The sequence below is a fragment of the Rana temporaria genome, chromosome 13 (assembly GCF_905171775.1).
Source record: "Rana temporaria chromosome 13, aRanTem1.1, whole genome shotgun sequence".
NCBI classification, from domain to species: domain Eukaryota; kingdom Metazoa; phylum Chordata; class Amphibia; order Anura; family Ranidae; genus Rana; species Rana temporaria.
Window position 1 is genome coordinate 117,317,650 of NC_053501.1, and position 19,194 is coordinate 117,336,843.

The 19,194-nt window shown below is 45.7% G+C and overlaps 1 protein-coding gene and 1 long non-coding RNA gene across 2 annotated transcripts in view; one reads left to right on the forward strand and one right to left on the reverse strand.

Moving 5' to 3' along the window:
• Nucleotides 1-7: 7 nt before the first annotated feature.
• LOC120920967 lies at nucleotides 8-3,613 on the forward strand. The gene is made up of 2 exons (XR_005744812.1): nucleotides 8-271; nucleotides 1,353-3,613. It is a non-coding gene; the product is annotated as an uncharacterized LOC120920967 (long non-coding RNA).
• Nucleotides 3,614-6,828: 3,215 nt separating this feature from the next.
• Nucleotides 6,829-19,194, reverse strand: part of PPOX (protoporphyrinogen oxidase) — a gene marked incomplete in the record, with an annotated part of 14,467 nt that continues 2,101 nt past the window's right edge. Inside the window, 6 exon segments of the mRNA XM_040333712.1 lie at nucleotides 6,829-7,266; nucleotides 8,772-8,814; nucleotides 10,626-10,775; nucleotides 10,932-11,045; nucleotides 11,827-11,945; nucleotides 13,410-13,470. Of these exon segments, the coding sequence (XP_040189646.1) occupies nucleotides 7,136-7,266; nucleotides 8,772-8,814; nucleotides 10,626-10,775; nucleotides 10,932-11,045; nucleotides 11,827-11,945; nucleotides 13,410-13,470 (618 nt within the window).

The window sequence follows — 19,194 nt, forward strand, 5'->3', positions numbered from 1 at the left end:
CCAACACTTTTTCTATTTGTGTAACCATAAATGGTTTTCTCCTGATGAAGTAGAGATTTATGAAACACGTTGACCATAGAATTCTCAAATATTGTTGGAAGCCAAATCGTAAATCTTTACTTCATCAGGAGAAAAACATTTATGGTTATACAAATAAAATGTTGTGTAACCATAAATGGTTTTCTCCTGATGATGAAGTAAAGATTTACGAAACAAGTTGAGCATAACCTAGCTACTCATGGAGTTCTCGAATATTGGAAACCATGATCAGGTTCTGGGGAAGTAAACTTTATGGTTATACAAATAGTTGATAAAACAATAACGGTTTGCTCCTGATGAAGTAGAGATTTATGAAACACGTTGACCATGGAATTCTCAAATATTATTGGAAACCATGATCAGATCTTGATAAAAAAAAATTGGTTTACTTCCAAGATCTGATCATGGTTTCCAATAATATTTGAGAATTCCATGGTCAACGTGTTTCATAAATCTCTACTTCATCAGGAGCAAACCGTTTATGGTTATACAAATAGTTGATAAAACAATATGTTTACTTCCCCCAGAACCTGATCATGGTTTCCAATATTCGAGAACTCCATGAGTAGCTAGGTTATGATCAACGTGTTTCGTAAATCTACTCTTCATCAGGAGAAAAACATTTATGGTTATACAACACTTTTTCTATTTGTATAACCATAAATATTTTTTCTCCTGATGAAGTAAAGATTTACGATTTGGCTTCCAACAATATTTGAGAATTCTATGGTCAACGTGTTTCATAAATCTCTACTTCATCAGGAGAAAACCATTTATGGTTACACAAATAGAAAAAGTGTTGGAAGTAAACCAATTTTTTTTTATCAACACTTTTTCTATTTGTGTAACCATAAATGTTTTTCTCCTGATGAAGTAGAGATTTACGATTGGCTTCCAACAATATTCGAGAAACTCCATGAGTAGCTAGGCTCAACGTGTTTCGTAAATCTTTCTTCATCAGGAGTAAAAAACATTTATGGTTATACAAATAGAAAAAGTGTTGATAAAAAAAAAATTGGTTTACTTCCAACACTTTTTCTATTTGTATAACCATAAATGTTATTTACTCCTGATGAAGAGTAGATTTACGAAACACGTTGAGCATAACCTAGCTACTCATGGAGTTCTCGAATATTGTTGGAAGCCAATCGTAAATCTTTACTTCATCAGGAGAAAAACATTTATGGTTCTACAAATAAAATGTTGTGTAACCATAAATGGTTTTCTCCTGATGATGAAGTAAAGATTTACGAAACAAGTTAAGCGTAACCTAGCTACCCATGGAGTTCTCGAATATTGGAAACCATGATCAGGTCTTGGAGTAGCTGGGTTGTGCTCAACGCATTTCGTAAATCTTCACTTTATCAGGAGAAAACAACAATTTATAGCTATAGAAAAAGTAATAATAATAAAAAGTTTACTTCTGTCAAGACACGATCGTGGTCGCCAACAACAATATTACAAAGCCCAATGAGTGGCTGGGTTATACTCAACGCGTTTCTTAAACCTTGGTTTACTTCATCAGGAGGAAAATGTAGCCGACAAGGCAAAAACCATATTGTAAAAATAGAAACTTGACGCGTGGAAATTGTTACTGGAATCTGTCCCAAGAGTGGTAGGGAAGGCCACGTCTGTCTCCTGATGACGTGAACTACAATTTCCGAAACGCGTTGAGAATAACCCTCAATGAGTTCTCCAATATGGTTGTTGGAAACCATGATCTTGTCTATCTGGCGTACCGTATCAAAGCCCTGTGGGCACTGGCTTTTGTACATTGTGTAGTATAAGGGAAGAAGGTGCACCAGACTGTATTATTTGTATTGTGAGTTCAACGCGTTTCGGTTAAAAAAAACCTTCATCAGGGCTTTTAAAAATTGATCAGGATGAAAGGCTGGTATCCTATTGGGATTGGGTTAAAATGGTAGAGTGTGCTCGGATCTAACCTGACCCCCCCCCAATTGCAGGATACTTGGATCGTCCCACATTTTGATTTCTTGACGCATTTCGGGGGTTCTGTTAACTTTTCATGAAAAAAAACAAACTGGAGATGAGCTACGTAATCACAGTTGAGATCGGGTTAGAATGGTAGAGCCCATTTGGGTCTCGCCTGACCCCGATTGCAGTATACTTAGTCCCCACTTTGAATACTCGACGCATTTCAGGGGGTTCTAGAAGAAAACCTTTCAGGAGCGCTTGTGAAAAATATATAAACAGAGAACGATCTACGTCTCGTGCAATTGGGGGGTCGGGTTAGAATTGGTCTCGCCCGGCCCCAATTGCAAGATACTTCGTCCCCAGTTTGAATACTCGACGCATTTCAGGGGGGGGTTCTAGAAGACATTTCATGAGAGGACGATCTACGTATCCTGCAGTTGGGATCAGGTTACAATTGTAGAGCCTGCTTTGGTCAAACCTCCCCCCCCCCAACTTCAGGATATTTAGATTGTCCCCAGTTTAAATAATCAACGCATTTCGGGGGTTATAGAAGACAACCTCTCAGGAGCGCTTGTGAAAAATATAATGAAGGGCGATCTATGTATCCTGCAATTGAGGGTTGGAATTGTAGAGCACACTGGGGTCTAACCTGACCCAAATTTCAGGACACTCAGTCCGAATACTCGACTCGTTTCGGGGGCTCTAAGAGTCGATCTTTAAGAAGTGCTTGTAGAAAATAAATCAAGGATGATCTATGTCTCCTGCAAATGGGAGGAGGTTGGAATTGTAGAGCCCGCTGGGGGTCTAAGCTGGCCCCTATTGCAAGATACTTCGCCCCCCAGTTTGAATACTCGACGCATTTCGGGGGTTCTAGAAAACAACCTTTCATGAGCGCTTGTGAAAAAAAAAACCGAGGACGATCTACGAATCCTGCAATTAGGATCAGGTTGAAATTGTAGAGCCCACTGGGGGTCCAAACTGCAGGATACTCAGTCCCCAGTTGGAATACTCGACGCGTTTCGGGGGTTCCAGAAGACAACCTTTCAGGGGCGCTTTAGAAAGATAAAACCGAGGCCGAACGTAGTGTTCTGCAATTAAGATGAGGTTGGAACTGTAGAGCCCACTGGGGGGTCATTTAACTCGGCCCCCCAACTGCAGGATACTCCGTCCCCAGTATGAATACTCGACGCGTTTCGGGGGTTCTAAGAGTCAAACTTTAATGAGCGCTCGTAGAAAATAAAGCCGAGGACGATCTACAAATCCTGCGATTGGGATTAGAATTGTAGAGCCCACTCGGGTCTAACCCGACCCCCCCAAATGCAGGTTACTTTTGCCGAAACGCGTAGAATTTTCAAACAAACTTCCGAATTCTAACATTTTGATTGGTGCGTTCTCTTCCCGCCTCCATCCCTATTGAAAACCTCATCTTTGATGGTCATTGGTTGAAGAAAGGGGGCGGGGATTCGTCAACTTCCACATCTCTGTCCTGATTGGTTCCCTCTCTCGCTGTATATAAAGTGTAGACAGAACTATATATATATATATTTTAAAAAAACAGAAGAAGTGTAATTGCTCCGTGATGTGCGCTGTGCGCCGGGTGTGTCTCTCAGGCTGCTACGTCTTTTAAAAAAAAAAAAAAGTGGCGAGGGGAAAAAAAAAAAATCGCCAAAATTTCTCGTGTGGTGCGAAAAAAAAAAAAAACAACAAAAAAAAAAAACTTTGCGAATGTTTGAGGTGAGCGAGACGACAGTATTCTCCGAAGTGTTCTCCACCGAAACCGACCGCGTTACTGCCTCTGTGTGCGTCCCGCCCCCTTCCCCTGTCCCGCCCCCTTTCCCTGTCCCGCCCCCTCCCCTCCCCCGCCTTATTTATTTGGATGATCTTTGGTGCCTCACTTCACACAAAACACTGGAATGGACTTTAATATTTAATTTATGAAAGATTGGAACAAAACTTTTTGTTTTCTTAACAAGCGAGGACCCGCCCCCACCACTCCCCAACTGGGTCTTCGATGTGTGATTTACACGGTGCCCCTCCCCCCCAGGGTCTTCGCACTCCTTTGACGTTATTTCATTAAATTATAACATTACAAATCGTGTTTGATTTTTTATTTCGGTGAGTTTTGCTTCTTGTCTGTCTGACCCTTCGATTGGATGGAGCGGGAGGGAGGTCAGCCTAAAACCACGCCCCTTAGCACTCCTCTCCCTCCTTTGCTCTGTGTTTGCAGAGCTGAGTAACAACCACGCCCCTTAGCACTCCTCTCCCTCCTTTGCGCTGGCAGAGCTGAGTAACAACCACGCCCCTTAGCACTCCTCTCCCTCCTTTGCTCTGTGCTGGCAGAGCTGAGTAACCACGCCCCTTAGCACTCCTCTCCCTCCTTTGCTCTGTCCTGGCAGAGCTGAGTAACAACCACGCCCCTTAGCACTCCTCTCCCTCCTTTGCGCTGGCAGAGCTGAGTAACAACCACGCCCCTTAGCACTCCTCTCTCTCCTTTGCGCTGGCAGAGCTGAGTAACAACCACGCCCCTTAGCACTCCTCTCCCTCCTTTGCGCTGGCAGAGCTGAGTAACAACCACGCCCCTTAGCACTCCTCTCTCTCCTTTGCGCTGGCAGAGCTGAGTAACAACCACGCCCCTTAGCACTCCTCTCCCTCCTTTGCGCTGGCAGAGCTGAGTAACAACCACGCCCCTTAGCACTCCTCTCCCTCCTTTGCGCTGGCAGAGCTGAGTAACAACCACGCCCCTTAGCACTCCTCTCCCTCCTTTGCGCTGGCAGAGCTGAGTAACAACCACACCCTTTAGCACTCCTCTCCCTCCTTTGCGCTGGCAGAGCTGAGTAACCACGCCCCTTAGCACTCCTCTCCCTCCTTTGCGCTGGCAGAGCTGAGTAACAACCACGCCCCTTAGCACTCCTCTCTCTCCTTTGCGCTGGCAGAGCTGAGTAACAACCACGCCCCTTAGCACTCCTCTCTCTCCTTTGCGCTGGCAGAGCTGAGTAACAACCACGCCCCTTAGCACTCCTCTCCCTCCTTTGCGCTGGCAGAGCTGAGTAACAACCACGCCCCTTAGCACTCCTCTCCCTCCTTTGCTCTGTGTTTGCAGAGCTGAGTAACAACCACGCCCCTTAGCACTCCTCTCCCTCCTTTGCGCTGGCAGAGCTGAGTAACAACCACGCCCCTTAGCACTCCTCTCCCTCCTTTGCTCTGTCCTGGCAGAGCTGAGTAACAACCACGCCCCTTAGCACTCCTCTCCCTCCTTTGCGCTGGCAGAGCTGAGTAACAACCACACCCTTTAGCACTCCTCTCCCTCCTTTGCGCTGGCAGAGCTGAGTAACCACGCCCCTTAGCACTCCTCTCCCTCCTTTGCGCTGGCAGAGCTGAGTAACAACCACGCCCCTTAGCACTCCTCTCTCTCCTTTGCGCTGGCAGAGCTGAGTAACAACCACGCCCCTTAGCACTCCTCTCCCTCCTTTGCGCTGGCAGAGCTGAGTAACAACCACGCCCCTTAGCACTCCTCTCTCTCCTTTGCGCTGGCAGAGCTGAGTAACCACGCCCCTTAGCACTCCTCTCCCTCCTTTGCGCTGGCAGAGCTGAGTAACAACCACACCCTTTAGCACTCCTCTCCCTCCTTTGCGCTGGCAGAGCTGAGTAACCACGCCCCTTAGCACTCCTCTCCCTCCTTTGCGCTGGCAGAGCTGAGTAACAACCACGCCCCTTAGCACTCCTCTCTCTCCTTTGCGCTGGCAGAGCTGAGTAACAACCACGCCCCTTAGCACTCCTCTCCCTCCTTTGCGCTGGCAGAGCTGAGTAACAACCACGCCCCTTAGCACTCCTCTCCCTCCTTTGCGCTGGCAGAGCTGAGTAACAACCACGCCCCTTAGCACTCCTCTCCCTCCTTTGCGCTGGCAGAGCTGAGTAACAACCACGCCCCTTAGCACTCCTCTCTCTCCTTTGCGCTGGCAGAGCTGAGTAACAACCACGCCCCTTAGCACTCCTCTCCCTCCTTTGCTCTGTGTTTGCAGAGCTGAGTAACAACCACGCCCCTCGTCACAAGTTGTATTGCAGAGAAGGGGGGGGGGGGGGGACGGCATGTCTGAGCAAGTTGGCCATAGATGAGTCCATTCGTATCATGAATCCTCCCAAATGTGTCTTTATATTCTGACAGCGGGGAGATTTAAACCCCCCCCTCATTCATCCCTACTAGAACAAATCTCTCTTCGGGTTGTGGGGGGGGTCATCTGTACTAGAAGGGGATTTTATGGGGGGGGGTTGAGATTTGTTCTAGTAGGTAAGAATGGGGGGGGGGGGGGTGTGTATTTGAACTAGGAGGGGATTTTTTTTTTAGGTGGGGGGGTTGTTCTGTTCTCGTAGGGAAGAATGGGGGGGGGGGGTATTTGAACTAGGAGGGGTTTTTCTTTTTTTTGGGGGGGGGGGGGGGGGGATTTGTACCGGGAGGGGGAGGTTGTTTGTGTACAAAGTCCTCATCTTTATGGGAGGCGATTGTAGCTTTAGTAACGTTTTAGGAAAATCGTTTCAAAAGTATCGGTACACACAGGACTCGGGGAAGAAGCTTTTTAGTTTCCTTTTTAATATTTAATTTTATATTTTAGAAACACCCAAAACATGTATAGAGGAACTCAGCTATGGGGGGCTCCAATAATTCCTCCATTATTTTTTTTAATTTCTAAGGGGGGGGGGGGCTCCAAAAAAAATAAAACAAACTCCTATCCTCCTGCAAGATCCATAAAGCGCCCCTCAGCTCCAATCTGGGAATACTGCTAAAAGTTTGTGTAAAGCTACCCGACAGTGATGGGGAATCTCGGCCCCCCCCAGATGTTTTGGAACTACATTTCCCATGATGCTCATCTACACTGCAGGAGGATCATGGGACATGTAGTTCCAAAACATCTGGAGGGCCGAGATTCCCCATCACAAGGACTTCCTCTCACAATCAGACTGGAGATGAAGAGGGCTTTAAATTGCATCCGTTACATTGGAAGGTAGACATCAGGTAGGTGGCCCAGGTAGGTTCTTGTCTTTTCCGTTGGCTGGGTGAGACATCCAATCGCCAGGAACGTCGTTTGGTGTGGACGTTCTCCTGTTAGGCAGTACAGCCTGGACCCGGGAAGGGGGGCGGGGCCACCCATCTATGACACGCCCTCTGTTAGCATCCCATCAGGCCTTGGACCGACTTTTTGGCGTTGAAGATACAATCGTTCACAGACACGCCCCGATACGAGGCTCCGATCAGGCTGAGGGGGAGGCGGTGCTCATCAACGTAGGAGAAAAGGTTTTCTGGAGGGAAGAGAGACGAGCCGTAAAAATGACAGAAAACTCGACGAGAAGCCCCGACTCTGTCTCATCTCCAAAGGTGTTCATCGGGGTCAGGACTCTGTGCAGGCCAGGAGTCCCAATACTTTTGGTAATATAGTGTAGATACATCTATAAACACCGTATACAATAAAAATCTGGGGGACCTCCATACAACGAAATCTCTTCCTATGGGATGGAGACGGGCAGATTGGCCCCTGATGGTTTTGCTCCGGGGCCCCCATATATAGAGAAGGACGGCTCCATTGCCGGTCGGTGAACTTTTCACAGCGATGCAAATTATTCTGTGAAGTCAATCTAATTATAATCTGGTCGGGTAAGTGCCCCACCCCCTGCCAATCCTGAATACCCGGTGTGACGGGGTGACACCTCACCACCCCCAAGGCGATTGTAGGGATTCCTACAACTTCCCGTCTGGTAGAGACAACCGGTAATTATCACAAGGCTGTACATCCTCCCTCTAGTGTCTACAACTGGTAATTACCACTAGACTCTACATCCTCCCTCTAGTGTCTACAACTGGTAATTACCACAAGACTCTACATCCTCCCTCTAGTGTCCACAACTGGTAATTACCACGAGACTCTACATCCTCCCTCTAGTGTCTACAACTGGTAATTACCACAAGACTCTACATCCTCCCTCTAGTGTCTACAACTGGTAATTACCACTAGACTCTACATCCTCCCTCTAGTGTCCACAACTGGTAATTACCACCAGACTCTACATCCTCCCTCTAGTGTCTACAACTGGTAATTACCACTAGACTCTACATCCTCCCTCTAGTGTCTACAACTGGTAATTACCACGAGACTCTACATCCTCCCTCTAGTGTCCTCACCTGGTAATTACCACGAGACTCTACATCCTCCCTCTAGTGTCCGTTACTGGTCATTACCACGAGACTCTACATCCTCCCTCTAGTGTCCTCAACTGGTAATTACCACTAGACTGTACATCCTCCCTCTAGTGTCTACAACTGGGAATTACCACGAGACTCTACATCCTCCCTCTAGTGTCCTCAACTGGTAATTACCACGAGACTCTACATCCTCCCTCTAGTGTCCACAACTGGTAATTACCACGAGACTCTACATCGTCCCTCTAGTGTCTACAACTGGTAATTACCACGAGACTCTACATCCTCCCTCTAGTGTCTACAACTGGTAATTATCACAAGACTCTACATCCTCCCTCTAGTGTCCACAACTGGTAATTACCACGAGACTCTACATCCTCCCTCTAGTGTCCACAACTGGTAATTACCACGAGACTCTACATCCTCCCTCTAGTGTCCACAACTGGTAATTACCACGAGACTCTACATCCTCCCTCTAGTGTCCACAACTGGTAATTATCACAAGACTCTACATCCTCCCTCTAGTGTCCACAGCTGGTAATTACCACGAGACTCTACATACACACCCCCCCCCCCCCCACAAGGCACACAATTCCAGAAATATTCTTACCGATGCGTTTCCAGTGTCCCAGCGTATACTGAGGAATACAGCTCTGTCAAAGGAAGGAGAGATACAATTTTGTAATGAATAACAATCCCAATACTAATATCACCGGGGCTAGACCCTCCGACTGTTTTTTTATCTATATATATGCTGGTGAAAAGAATAAATTAAGGCCTATGATTGCATTGCTATTAATGGGTGTTAAATGATAATTACTAATAATTAATGCAAGTTGGTAAAAAAAATTACCAATCTGCGCGTCTCTATTCAATGCGGGCAGATCATGGCTGGTGGGAGGAGCCAACTGGGGGCTGTACATAGCTTCCTGAAAACATCACAGTTCACCTCTGTCCTGATGGGAGGAGTTATGCAAATATAAAAAAATCTCTTGATTGGAGGTTAGTCTGGAGGAGTGGGCGTTCCTAGGCAGGCTGCATTTACATAGGCAACGCCCACATGTGATGCTGATCCTCCACGATTGAAAGAACCGACATCTAATGAATGAAAGGGGCGGGGGTCAGTCTGATGGAGTGGGCGGGGGTCAGTCTGATGGAGTGGGCGGGGGTCAGTCTGATGGAGTGGGCGGGGGTCAGTCTGATGGAGTGGGCGGGGGTCAGTCTGATGGAGTGGGCGGGGGTCAGTCTGATGGAGTGGGCGGGGGTCAGTCTGATGGAGTGGGCGGGGGTCAGTCTGATGGAGTGGGCGGGGGTCAGTCTGAAGGAGTGGGCGGGGGTCAGTCTGAAGGAGTGGGCGGGGGTCAGTCTGAAGGAGTGGGCGGGGGTCAGTCTGATGGAGTGGGCGGGGGGTCAGTCTGAAGGAGTGGGCGGGGGTCAGTCTGAAGGAGTGGGCGGGGGTCAGTCTGAAGGAGTGGGCGGGGGTCAGTCTGAAGGAGTGGGCGGGGGTCAGTCTGAAGGAGTGGGCGGGGGTCAGTCTGAAGGAGTGGGCGGGGGTCAGTCTGAAGGAGTGGGCGGGGGTCAGTCTGAAGGAGTGGGCGGGGGTCAGTCTGAAGGAGTGGGCGGGGGTCAGTCTGAAGGAGTGGGCGGGGGTCAGTCTGAAGGAGTGGGCGGTCCTAGGCAGGCTGCATTTACATAGGTAACACCCACATGAGATGCTGAGCTTCCATGATTGAAAGAACCGACATCTAATGAATTTAAAAGGGAGGGGTCAGACTGGAGAAGTAGGTGTTCCTAGGCAGGCTGAATTTACATAGGTAACGCCCACATGTGATGCTGATCCTCCACGATTTGAAAGAATTAAAATCTAAAAGAATGAAAGGGGCGGGGCCAGGAAAGTGCTAGATGATGCTCCGGGCCAGGAAATGGGGCGGGGCTCTCTGACTGGCTGCAGCTTCTAATGCACATTATGAGAAGCTCGCAGTGTGCGGTGAAATCAGAGGAAACCGTTTCAGTCTGGAGGGAGGAGCCTGTACACCCCAGAGGATGGAGGGAGGATCTAAATAGTGACTTGTACAGCTTTTATTATGGAAAGGCAATTACAACACTGACACCTGCAGGTCACGTCAGGAAACTACAGTTCCCCAATTGAAAGCTATTATTATTATTTATACACGGCTCTGATAAGGAACGGCGGCTGTTCCTCCAATTATTCTGTAAATCCCGTACTGAGAGTAATACGAAGTTTAGAATTGCTCCCCTCCTGAAAATGCCATTTACCTGGCTGTCAATTGGAATGTGAATACAGCAATTCTGGATATTTGTGGCTGAGGAGGCTCTTGCACTAGAGGAGTCAACAGATCAGCCAGGGAACTAACTTTTTGTTCGATCCTTCTGAAAATGCTATGCGTTTTCCGTATTTCTCTGAGCACAGGTCTCCATTAAGCCCCTCCCACCCTTCCTCTACCTTATTGATGCTGACGATCGCTCGGCTCGGCTTCTCCTTCACTCCGAGCTGAGTCGCCGCCGCCGCAGTCGCCAGACTCAAAATCTTCTCGGGATGAACGGACTCCAGGTCCCCCAGGCTGCTTTCGAACCAGGCACCGCCCAGCATCACCTGACAGGAAGATAAAAGATGGCGGTCACCCCTTCGTCATTTAATGGAATGGGGGGGGGGGTGTAACATATAGCAGGAGGAAGGCCTCCAGATTTTATGGGGGGGGGGAGGGACAACAAATCCCAGCATGGAGTGTCAGCTCTCAGGTCACATTACCGTTAGCCTGGTAGATGCCGATCCTTTTCGGTTGTGTTCCGGATAGGTGAGGGAGTCGTACACAATCCCCAGCAGGGCGGCGTCCTCAAAGGATGGGATGAGGTGACCAAAACCCTGCGGGGGTGGGGGAAAGAGATGCTTGAGGAGGGCAGAGCAATGGTGGAACGCAATTATAACGGTTAATTTATAGACTCTACATCCTCCCTCTAGTGTCTACAACTGGCAATTACCACTATACTCTACATCCTCCCTCTAGTGTCCACAACTGGTAATTACCACTAGGACTGTACATCCTCCCTATAGTGTCAACTGGTAATTACCACTAGACTACATCCTCCCTCTAGTGCAGGGGTCTCCAAACTTTTCAAACAAAGGGCCAGTTTATTGTCCTTCAGACTTTAGAAGGGCCGGACTGTGGCCAGCGGGGGCATAAAATGTCCTGGGCCGAGCATCAGTGAGAATAAATATGGCCTCAGGGTTGGTGGTCAGAAAGAGGAGTGGCCCCTATCAGTAGGAGGAATAGTGTCCCATCATTGGTATCAGTGGAAGAAATAGTGCCTCCTTGTTGTCAGTGGAAGGACTAGTGCCTGAGGGCCGGATAAAGGCTAGCAAAGGGCCACATCTGGCCCTCGGGCCGCAGTTTGGAGACCCCCTGCTCTAGTGTCTACAACTGGCCATTACCAATAGACTCTACATCCTCCCTCTAGTGTCCACAACTGGTCATTACCACTAGACTCTACATCCTCCCTCTAGTGTCCACAACTGATCATTACCACTAGACTGTACATATTCGGGTGCCATTGAAATGAATGGGCTGCGACTTTAAATGCCCAAAACGGAGCCTAAAGCTGCGAGCGGAGAAGCACAAAAAAAAAAAAAAAAAACACACACTCACCGATACGGGTAAAACCTCTCCATCATACTCCAAGTTCACCACCGCCACATTGGCCGCGCTCAGTTGACGCAAGGTGTCCGCCATGGGTTTGGCGACCGGGTCCAGCAGTCTGCTCAGAGCTGGAGAAAAATAAATATGGTGGTTCGAGCGTCATGTCACATGACCAATCGTAGAAAAAGTACATCGAACGGCAACTGGTACATCCTATGCGAAAACTATTTTTATATATATGCAACTAGACATGTGCGCTTCGTTTTGTTCCCGAATTGAAATTCGCAAGAAATTTGTTGTATGTATCCTAAATGTAAAAACGAATCCAAAATAACGAATCAAAATTTGAATAGTTTTTTTAATCAAATTCGAATTTCCGAAGAGGAAAAAAAAAAAAAAAAAAGAAGAATAGAAAAAAAATTGCATATACTAGAGTAAAACAGAACACAAAAAAAAAAAAAAAAAAAAAAAAAAAAAAAAAGAGAACAAAAATAAAAAAATTGAAAATAAAGAAATAAAAAAATTTAATAATATAATATATTTTAAAATTAATAGAATATAACCAATCTTCTGAAATTCTATAAGAATACAGTTGAATTCAAAACAGAATAGAAAAGAATAAAAAAAAATAGAAAATCATTTTTATGTTCTAACAGTTTTTGAAAATTTGAAATCCAACTTTCGAATAGAATCAATTCAAATACAATAGAATAGAAAAGAACAAAATAGAAAAAAAAATAGAAAAGAATATAATAGAAAATAAAAGAATAGCATATAATAGAGTAAAACAGAACAAAAAATAAAAGAATGGAGGGAGAAAAAATAAATAAAAAAACAATAGAACAGAAAATTCAAATAAAGAATAGAATATATATATAAAACCAATCTTTTGAAATTCTAATAGAATAAATTTGAATTTAAAACAGAATAGAAAATAATAAAATAGAAAAAAAAAAATATAGAAATAATTTCTGGAAATTTGAATTTCGAATAGAATAAATTTAAGTAGAAAAGAGAAAAGAATATAATAGAAAACAAAGTAGAAAAAAAATAAAATAAAAAAAATATATATTAAAAAAAACAAACAAAAAAAAACAGTAGAATAGAAAGAATATAACCGATCTGAAATTCTAATACAATAAATTTGAATTCAAAATAGAATAGAAAAGAATAAAAAATAGAAAGAACATAAAAATAACAGTTTTTGGAAATTTGAATTTAAAATAGAAAATAATAGAAAAGAAAACAAAATTGAAAAAAAATAAAAATAAAAAAAACAACAACTGTAGAATAGAATGAATATAACCATCTTCCAAAATTGGAATTTCAAATAGAATACATCCGATTCCGAATGAAATTTGAATCGATTCGAATAAACAAAACAAATTCTGAAAACAAATTAAATGAATTTAAAACCAAACAAAACTTTATGTAAATAACGAAACGAAACAGATTTTTTCGTTCTGCACACGTCTATATGCAACTATTTTATAAAGAGGACCTGTCATAGGAGCTGCACAGACGCCTATCCCAAGTTTTCTAAATCTGACCTCTGACCTTCAGTACCGGCGAGACGCCTCCGCTTGTATTACCTGCTGCTGGGACCGCGCTGAACACGTGATCGGCCGTGACGCCGCCATTCGGGAGTTTTATCTGTTGTAAACAAACACACCTCTGATTATTATTTTTTCTGCATCATATTATTATTATTATTATATTTATTCTGCATTTTCAAGAAGCAATTTTTTTAACCAGTTGCTGACGGCCGTACGACTTTGTACGGCCTCAGCGCGGCTCTGAATTCCTAACAGGCCGTGTTTTTACGGCCTCCCCTTTGCTCGTTCCCCGCGCGCGCTCACGAGCGCGCAGCGGGGAACTACTGTCATCGCCGCGTCCCCTGGATACAGCCGCACACAGATCGCGGTAAATAGCCAATCACAGCGGCTATTTACAGCGCGATCTGGACAGCCAATGACGGATGATCTCATATGTAAACATATGAGATCATCTCTCATTGCCGGCGCTCTCTCCACACACAGACGCCGCGTGTGTGGAGAGAGAGTGAGTTGCAACATTACAGTTACAGTGAAAGTTAAAAAAAGTGCCCATCAGCGCCCAATCAGTGCCCACCTGTACCCACCTGGTACCACCAGTGCCCACCTGGTACCACCAGTGCCCACCTAGTACCACCAGTGCCCACCTGGTGCCCACCAGTACCACCTGTGCCCACCTGTGCCACAGTACAGCCCGTGCCACAGTACCGCCCGTGCCACAGTACCGCCCGTGCCACAGTACCGCCCGTGCCCGCCTGTGCCACCACTACCGCCTGTGCCACCACTACCGCCTGTGCCATCAGTACCGCCCGTGCCATCAGTACCGCCCGTGCCATCAGTACCGCCCGTGCCATCAGTACCGCCCGTGCCACCGTACCACCTGTGCCACAGTACCACCTGTGCCCGCCTGTGCCATCAGTACCGCCCGTGCCATCAGTACCGCCCGTGCCATCAGTACCGTCCGTACCGCCCGTGCCACAGTACCACCTGTGCCCGCCTGTGCCATCAGTACCACCTGTGCCATCAGTACTGCCTGTGCCATCAGTACCACCTGTGCCATCAGTACCGCCTGTGCCATCAGTACCGCCTGTGCCCACCTGTGATCAGGGCCCATCTGCAACACCTCAGTGCCCATCTGTGCCGCCTCAGCGCACATCTGTGCCGCCTCATCCGTGCACATCTGTGCAATCAGTACACATCTGTGCCGCCTCATCCGTGCACATCTGTGCAATCAGTACACATCTGTGCAGCCTCATCAGTCCCCATCTCTGCCACCTCAGTCCCCATCTCTGCCACCTCAGTCCCCATCTCTGCCCATCTGTGCCACCTCAGTGTACATCTGTGCCACACACACACCGCCAGCAATGTCAAAACGTCGCTATTCCTTACAGGAGGCATTTCAGATTATTTCTGCACCTGATGAGAGCAATGTGGAGCTCCCTGTTTCTGATTCCCAATCGGATTCGGACGTAGACTATGAGCCAATCTACACCAGTGGAACAGCGACAGGCTCAGAGGGGGAAGATGGTCAGCCCGCCAAAAGAAGGCGCTCTGGTGAGGAGGCAGTGGCATCCACCAGCACCGACATGCCATCCACCGATACTGAAGTGCCATCCACCAGTACCGTCGTGCCATCCACCTCTACCGAATTGCCATCCACCAGCACCGCAGTACCCCAGCAACAAAGGTCAAGGACCCATGCCAGCCTTCCCTATGCCCTTCAGTACCCCCTGTGGCTTCCTCCAAATTCCGGAGAAGCCAACATTCCCCCCCTTCACTGCCCAGCCAGGAGTCCAGGTAAACACGGACAATTTTTCCCCAATTCAATTTTTCGATTTATTTTTCCCTGAGGAACTGCTTTCTAGCATTGTGGCCCAGTGCAACTTGTATGCCCAACAATTTATCATCAAGAACCCCACATCGTCCTATGCCCGTCCCTTCCAGTGGAGAGACCTTACAGTGGATGAGTTCAGGATTTTTTTAGGCCTCACTTTTTGCATGGGACTCAACCCAAAAAATTATAAAACATTCCTTTTGGTCAAAACGCCCCATTTACCACATGCCAATTTTCTCCACAACAATGCCCAGATCCCGATATTTTATAATCATGAGGTTCCTCCACTTCAATGATAATACACAGTGCCTTCCCCGAAATGACCCCAATTTTGACAGGCTTTTCAAAATTCGCCCCTTATTAGATTATTTTTCGCAATTATTCCCCCAAATATATACCCCGGAACAACACATATGTGTCGACGAGTCCCTAGTAAAATTTTGTGGCCGACTTAAAATCAAACAATTTATACCCAGCAAAAGGGCCCGCTATGGGGTGAAGGTCTACAAACTTTGCGAACGAGCCACAGGGTACCTTTATTCCTTTTTGGTGTACCAAGGGAAGGACACCCAGCTGAATCCCCCCGATTGCCCAGACTACTTGGGATCAAGTGGGAAAGTTGTCTGGCAACTCATCAACCCCCTCCTTGATAAAGGATACCACCTGTACGTGGACAACTTCTATACGTCTCTTCCTCTGTTCCACAACCTGCACCGAAAGAAGACGCCAGCATGTGGCACCGCCAGAAAGAACCGGAAAGGCTTTCCGCAAAGCCTTGTAAATACAAAGCTGAAGAAAGGGGAATCGGCGAGTCTGCGGAACAAGGAGGTTCTGGCAGTGAAGTGGAGGGACAGAAGAGACGTATATATGTTGTCCTCCATCCACAACGATTCTTTTGTTGAAACCCGCAGAAGGCGTGGCACCACCATCCAAAAACCCACCTGCATTCAGGACTACAATTTGTTCATGGGGGGAGTCGACTTAAACGACCAAATGTTGGAACCATATCTACCCACAAGACGCACGTACCATTGGTACAAAAAGGTAGCAATTTATTTTTTTCATTTGGCCGTCTACAACTCCCATATTGTTTACCGCAAATCAACCCAAAACCCCCTACCCTTCCTTGGCTACCTGGAGGAAATTACCACTTCCCTGATATTCCCAAACGACTTGCCCCAAAACATCCGATCGTTCTCTCCGAACGGCACTTCCCGGATAAGATCCCTCCCACAGCATCAGGCCGACGAGCTCAAAAAAAATGTAGAGTGTGTACCAGTGGAGGAATCAGACGGGACACAGTTTATTATTGTGCAGAGTGTCCTTCACAACCAGGCCTCTGTATAATTGACTGTTTCAAACGTTACCATACTAAACTAAAGTATTAGTTTAGTATGGTAAACGTAATCCTCCGTTCCTGCCTTCTCACCCCTTATGCCACTGCCTGCTTTTGTAACTGACCCCGGCTTGTTATTGGACCACCCTTCTGCCTAATGATTTTGCAATACCGCTGATTTGGAATTGACCCTGGACTGTTTTTCGACCATTCTTCTGCCTAACAATTCTGTACTGCCTCTGCCTGATCTGGAACTGACCTCGGACTGTTTGACCATGCCTTTTGCCTGCCTCTTGGACTGATCTTGTACCCTGCTACTGGACTAGTGGGATTCAACACAGGGGTCTCACATATGTGAGGGGCGCCAGAAAAGTTTTTCTGGATGAAGAAAACTTTTTTGTTTTCTCATGCTAGATTAGGGTCTGGTTGCCCGGAGGCTTCAAAGAGATTTGGGTGGGAGAAGCCTCTACCCCTGTCCCCATTCTGTCCTGAACGAGGCCCTCCTTCTGCCTGCTGCCTGTAGGACCTATGCCATCATGCCTCTGCCTGTTGCATGAACTGACCACCTGCAGTATCCCTGCCTGGACGTTGCTGACCAAGTCCCTGCCTGCTGCCTGGACCAGTGCTATCCTGCTGTGTAGAACTGCGCTACTATTACCAAGGTAATCTTTTGTTTACGCTTTGCTCAGCATAATGTATTTTGGGGTGTAATTCTTGGTATGTGCATGCTATGTGTCTCTGGAACACCTGACGGTGTTCCTTGCATGTTGGATCTCTATATGTGGTCAGGCTGTGTAGAAGTCTCACACATGGGTATCGTTTTACTCAGGAGGAGTAGCAGAATGTATTTTGGGGTGTCATTTTTGCTATGTACATGCTATGTGTTGGAAATATCTTATCAATGGACAACTTTGTGTAAAAAAAATGCGTTTTCATTTTTTTTCCACATATTCCAAAAACTTCTGGAAAAAAATGAACTGTTCAAAAGACTCATTATGCCTCATAGATTATACGTTGGGGTGTTAGCTTTCCAAAATGGGGTCATTTTGTGGGTAATTCCATTGTCCTGGTGTTCCAGGGCCTTCAAACGTGTAATAGGTTGTCAACTAGTTAGATGTGCAATTTATGCTCCTAAAACCCCTGATGGCGCTCCCTGCAGGTTGGGCATCGGTATGTGGCCAGGCAGTGAAAAAGTCTCACACATGGGGTATCGTTTTACTCAGGAGGAGTAGCAGAATGTATTTTGGGGTGTCATTTTTGCTATGTACATGCTATGTGTTGGAAATATCTTATCAATGGACAACTTTGTGTAAAAAAAATGCGTTTTCATTTTTTTTTCCACATATTCCAAAAACTTCTGGAAAAAAATGAACCGTTCAAAAGACTCATTATGCCTCATAGATTATACGTTGGGGTGTTAGCTTTCCAAAATGGGGTCATTTTGTGGGTAATTCCATTGTCCTGGTGTTCCAGGGCCTTCAAACGTGTAATAGGTTGTCAACTAGTTAGATGTGCAATTTATGCTCCTAAAACCCCTGATGGCGCTCCCTGCAGGTTGGGCATCGGTATGTGGCCAGGCAGTGGAAAAGTCTCACACATGGGGTATCGTTTTACTCAGGAAGAGTAGCAGAATGTATTTTGGGGTGTCATTTGTGGTATGCACATGCCATGTGAGAGAAATAAGCAATTACAATGACACTTTTGAGAAATTTTTTAAATAAAAAATAAAAATCTTAATTTTGCAAAGTGTTTTGGGAAAAAATGACAACTTCAAATAACTCACCATGCCTCTTACTAAATACCTTGGGATGTCTACTTTCCAAAAAGGGGTTATTTGGGGGGAATTTGTACTTTCCTGGCTTGTTAGGGTCTCAAGAAATGAGATAGGCCTTCAAAACATCAGGTGTGATCAGATGTGATAATTTATTATGATTTGCACTATAGCTTGTAGACTCTAAAACTTTCACACAGACCAAATAATTTCCCAAAAAATTGGGTTATTTTTTATCAAAGACATGTAGCAGTATAAATTGTGGCCAAAATTTATGAAGAAAATTTAATATTTTGCAAAATTTTATCACAGAAACTAAGAAAAAAACTTTTTTTTTCTAAATTTTCGGTCTTTTTTCATTAATAGCGCAAAAAATAAAAAACCCAGAGGTGATCAAATACCACCAAAAGAAAGCTCTATTTGTGGGAAAAAATGGACAAAAAAATCATTTGGGTACAGTGTTGCATGACTGAGTAATTGTCATTCAAAGTGTGAGAGCCCTGAAAGCTGAAAATTGGTCTGGTCAGGAGAGTGTTTAAGTGCCCAGTATGGAAGTGGTTAAAGAGCCACAAAAAAAAATACAAGAAGAGGAAGATCATAATAAAAGGAGGAACAAAGAGGAAGATCATGAGGAAGAAAGAGGAATAAAGAGGAGAAAGGAGGAAGAAAGGAGGAAGAAAGGAGGAAGAAAGGAGGAAGAAAGGAGGAAGAAAGGAGGAAGAAAGGAGGAAGAAAGGAGGAAGATAAGAAAGAAAGAAAGAAAGAAAGAAAGAAAGAAAGAAAGAAAGAAAGAAAGAAAGAAAGAAAGAAAAGAAGAAAGAAAGAAAAGAAGAAAGAAAGAAAAGAAAAAGAAAGAAGAAAGAAAAGAAAAAGAAAGAAAGAA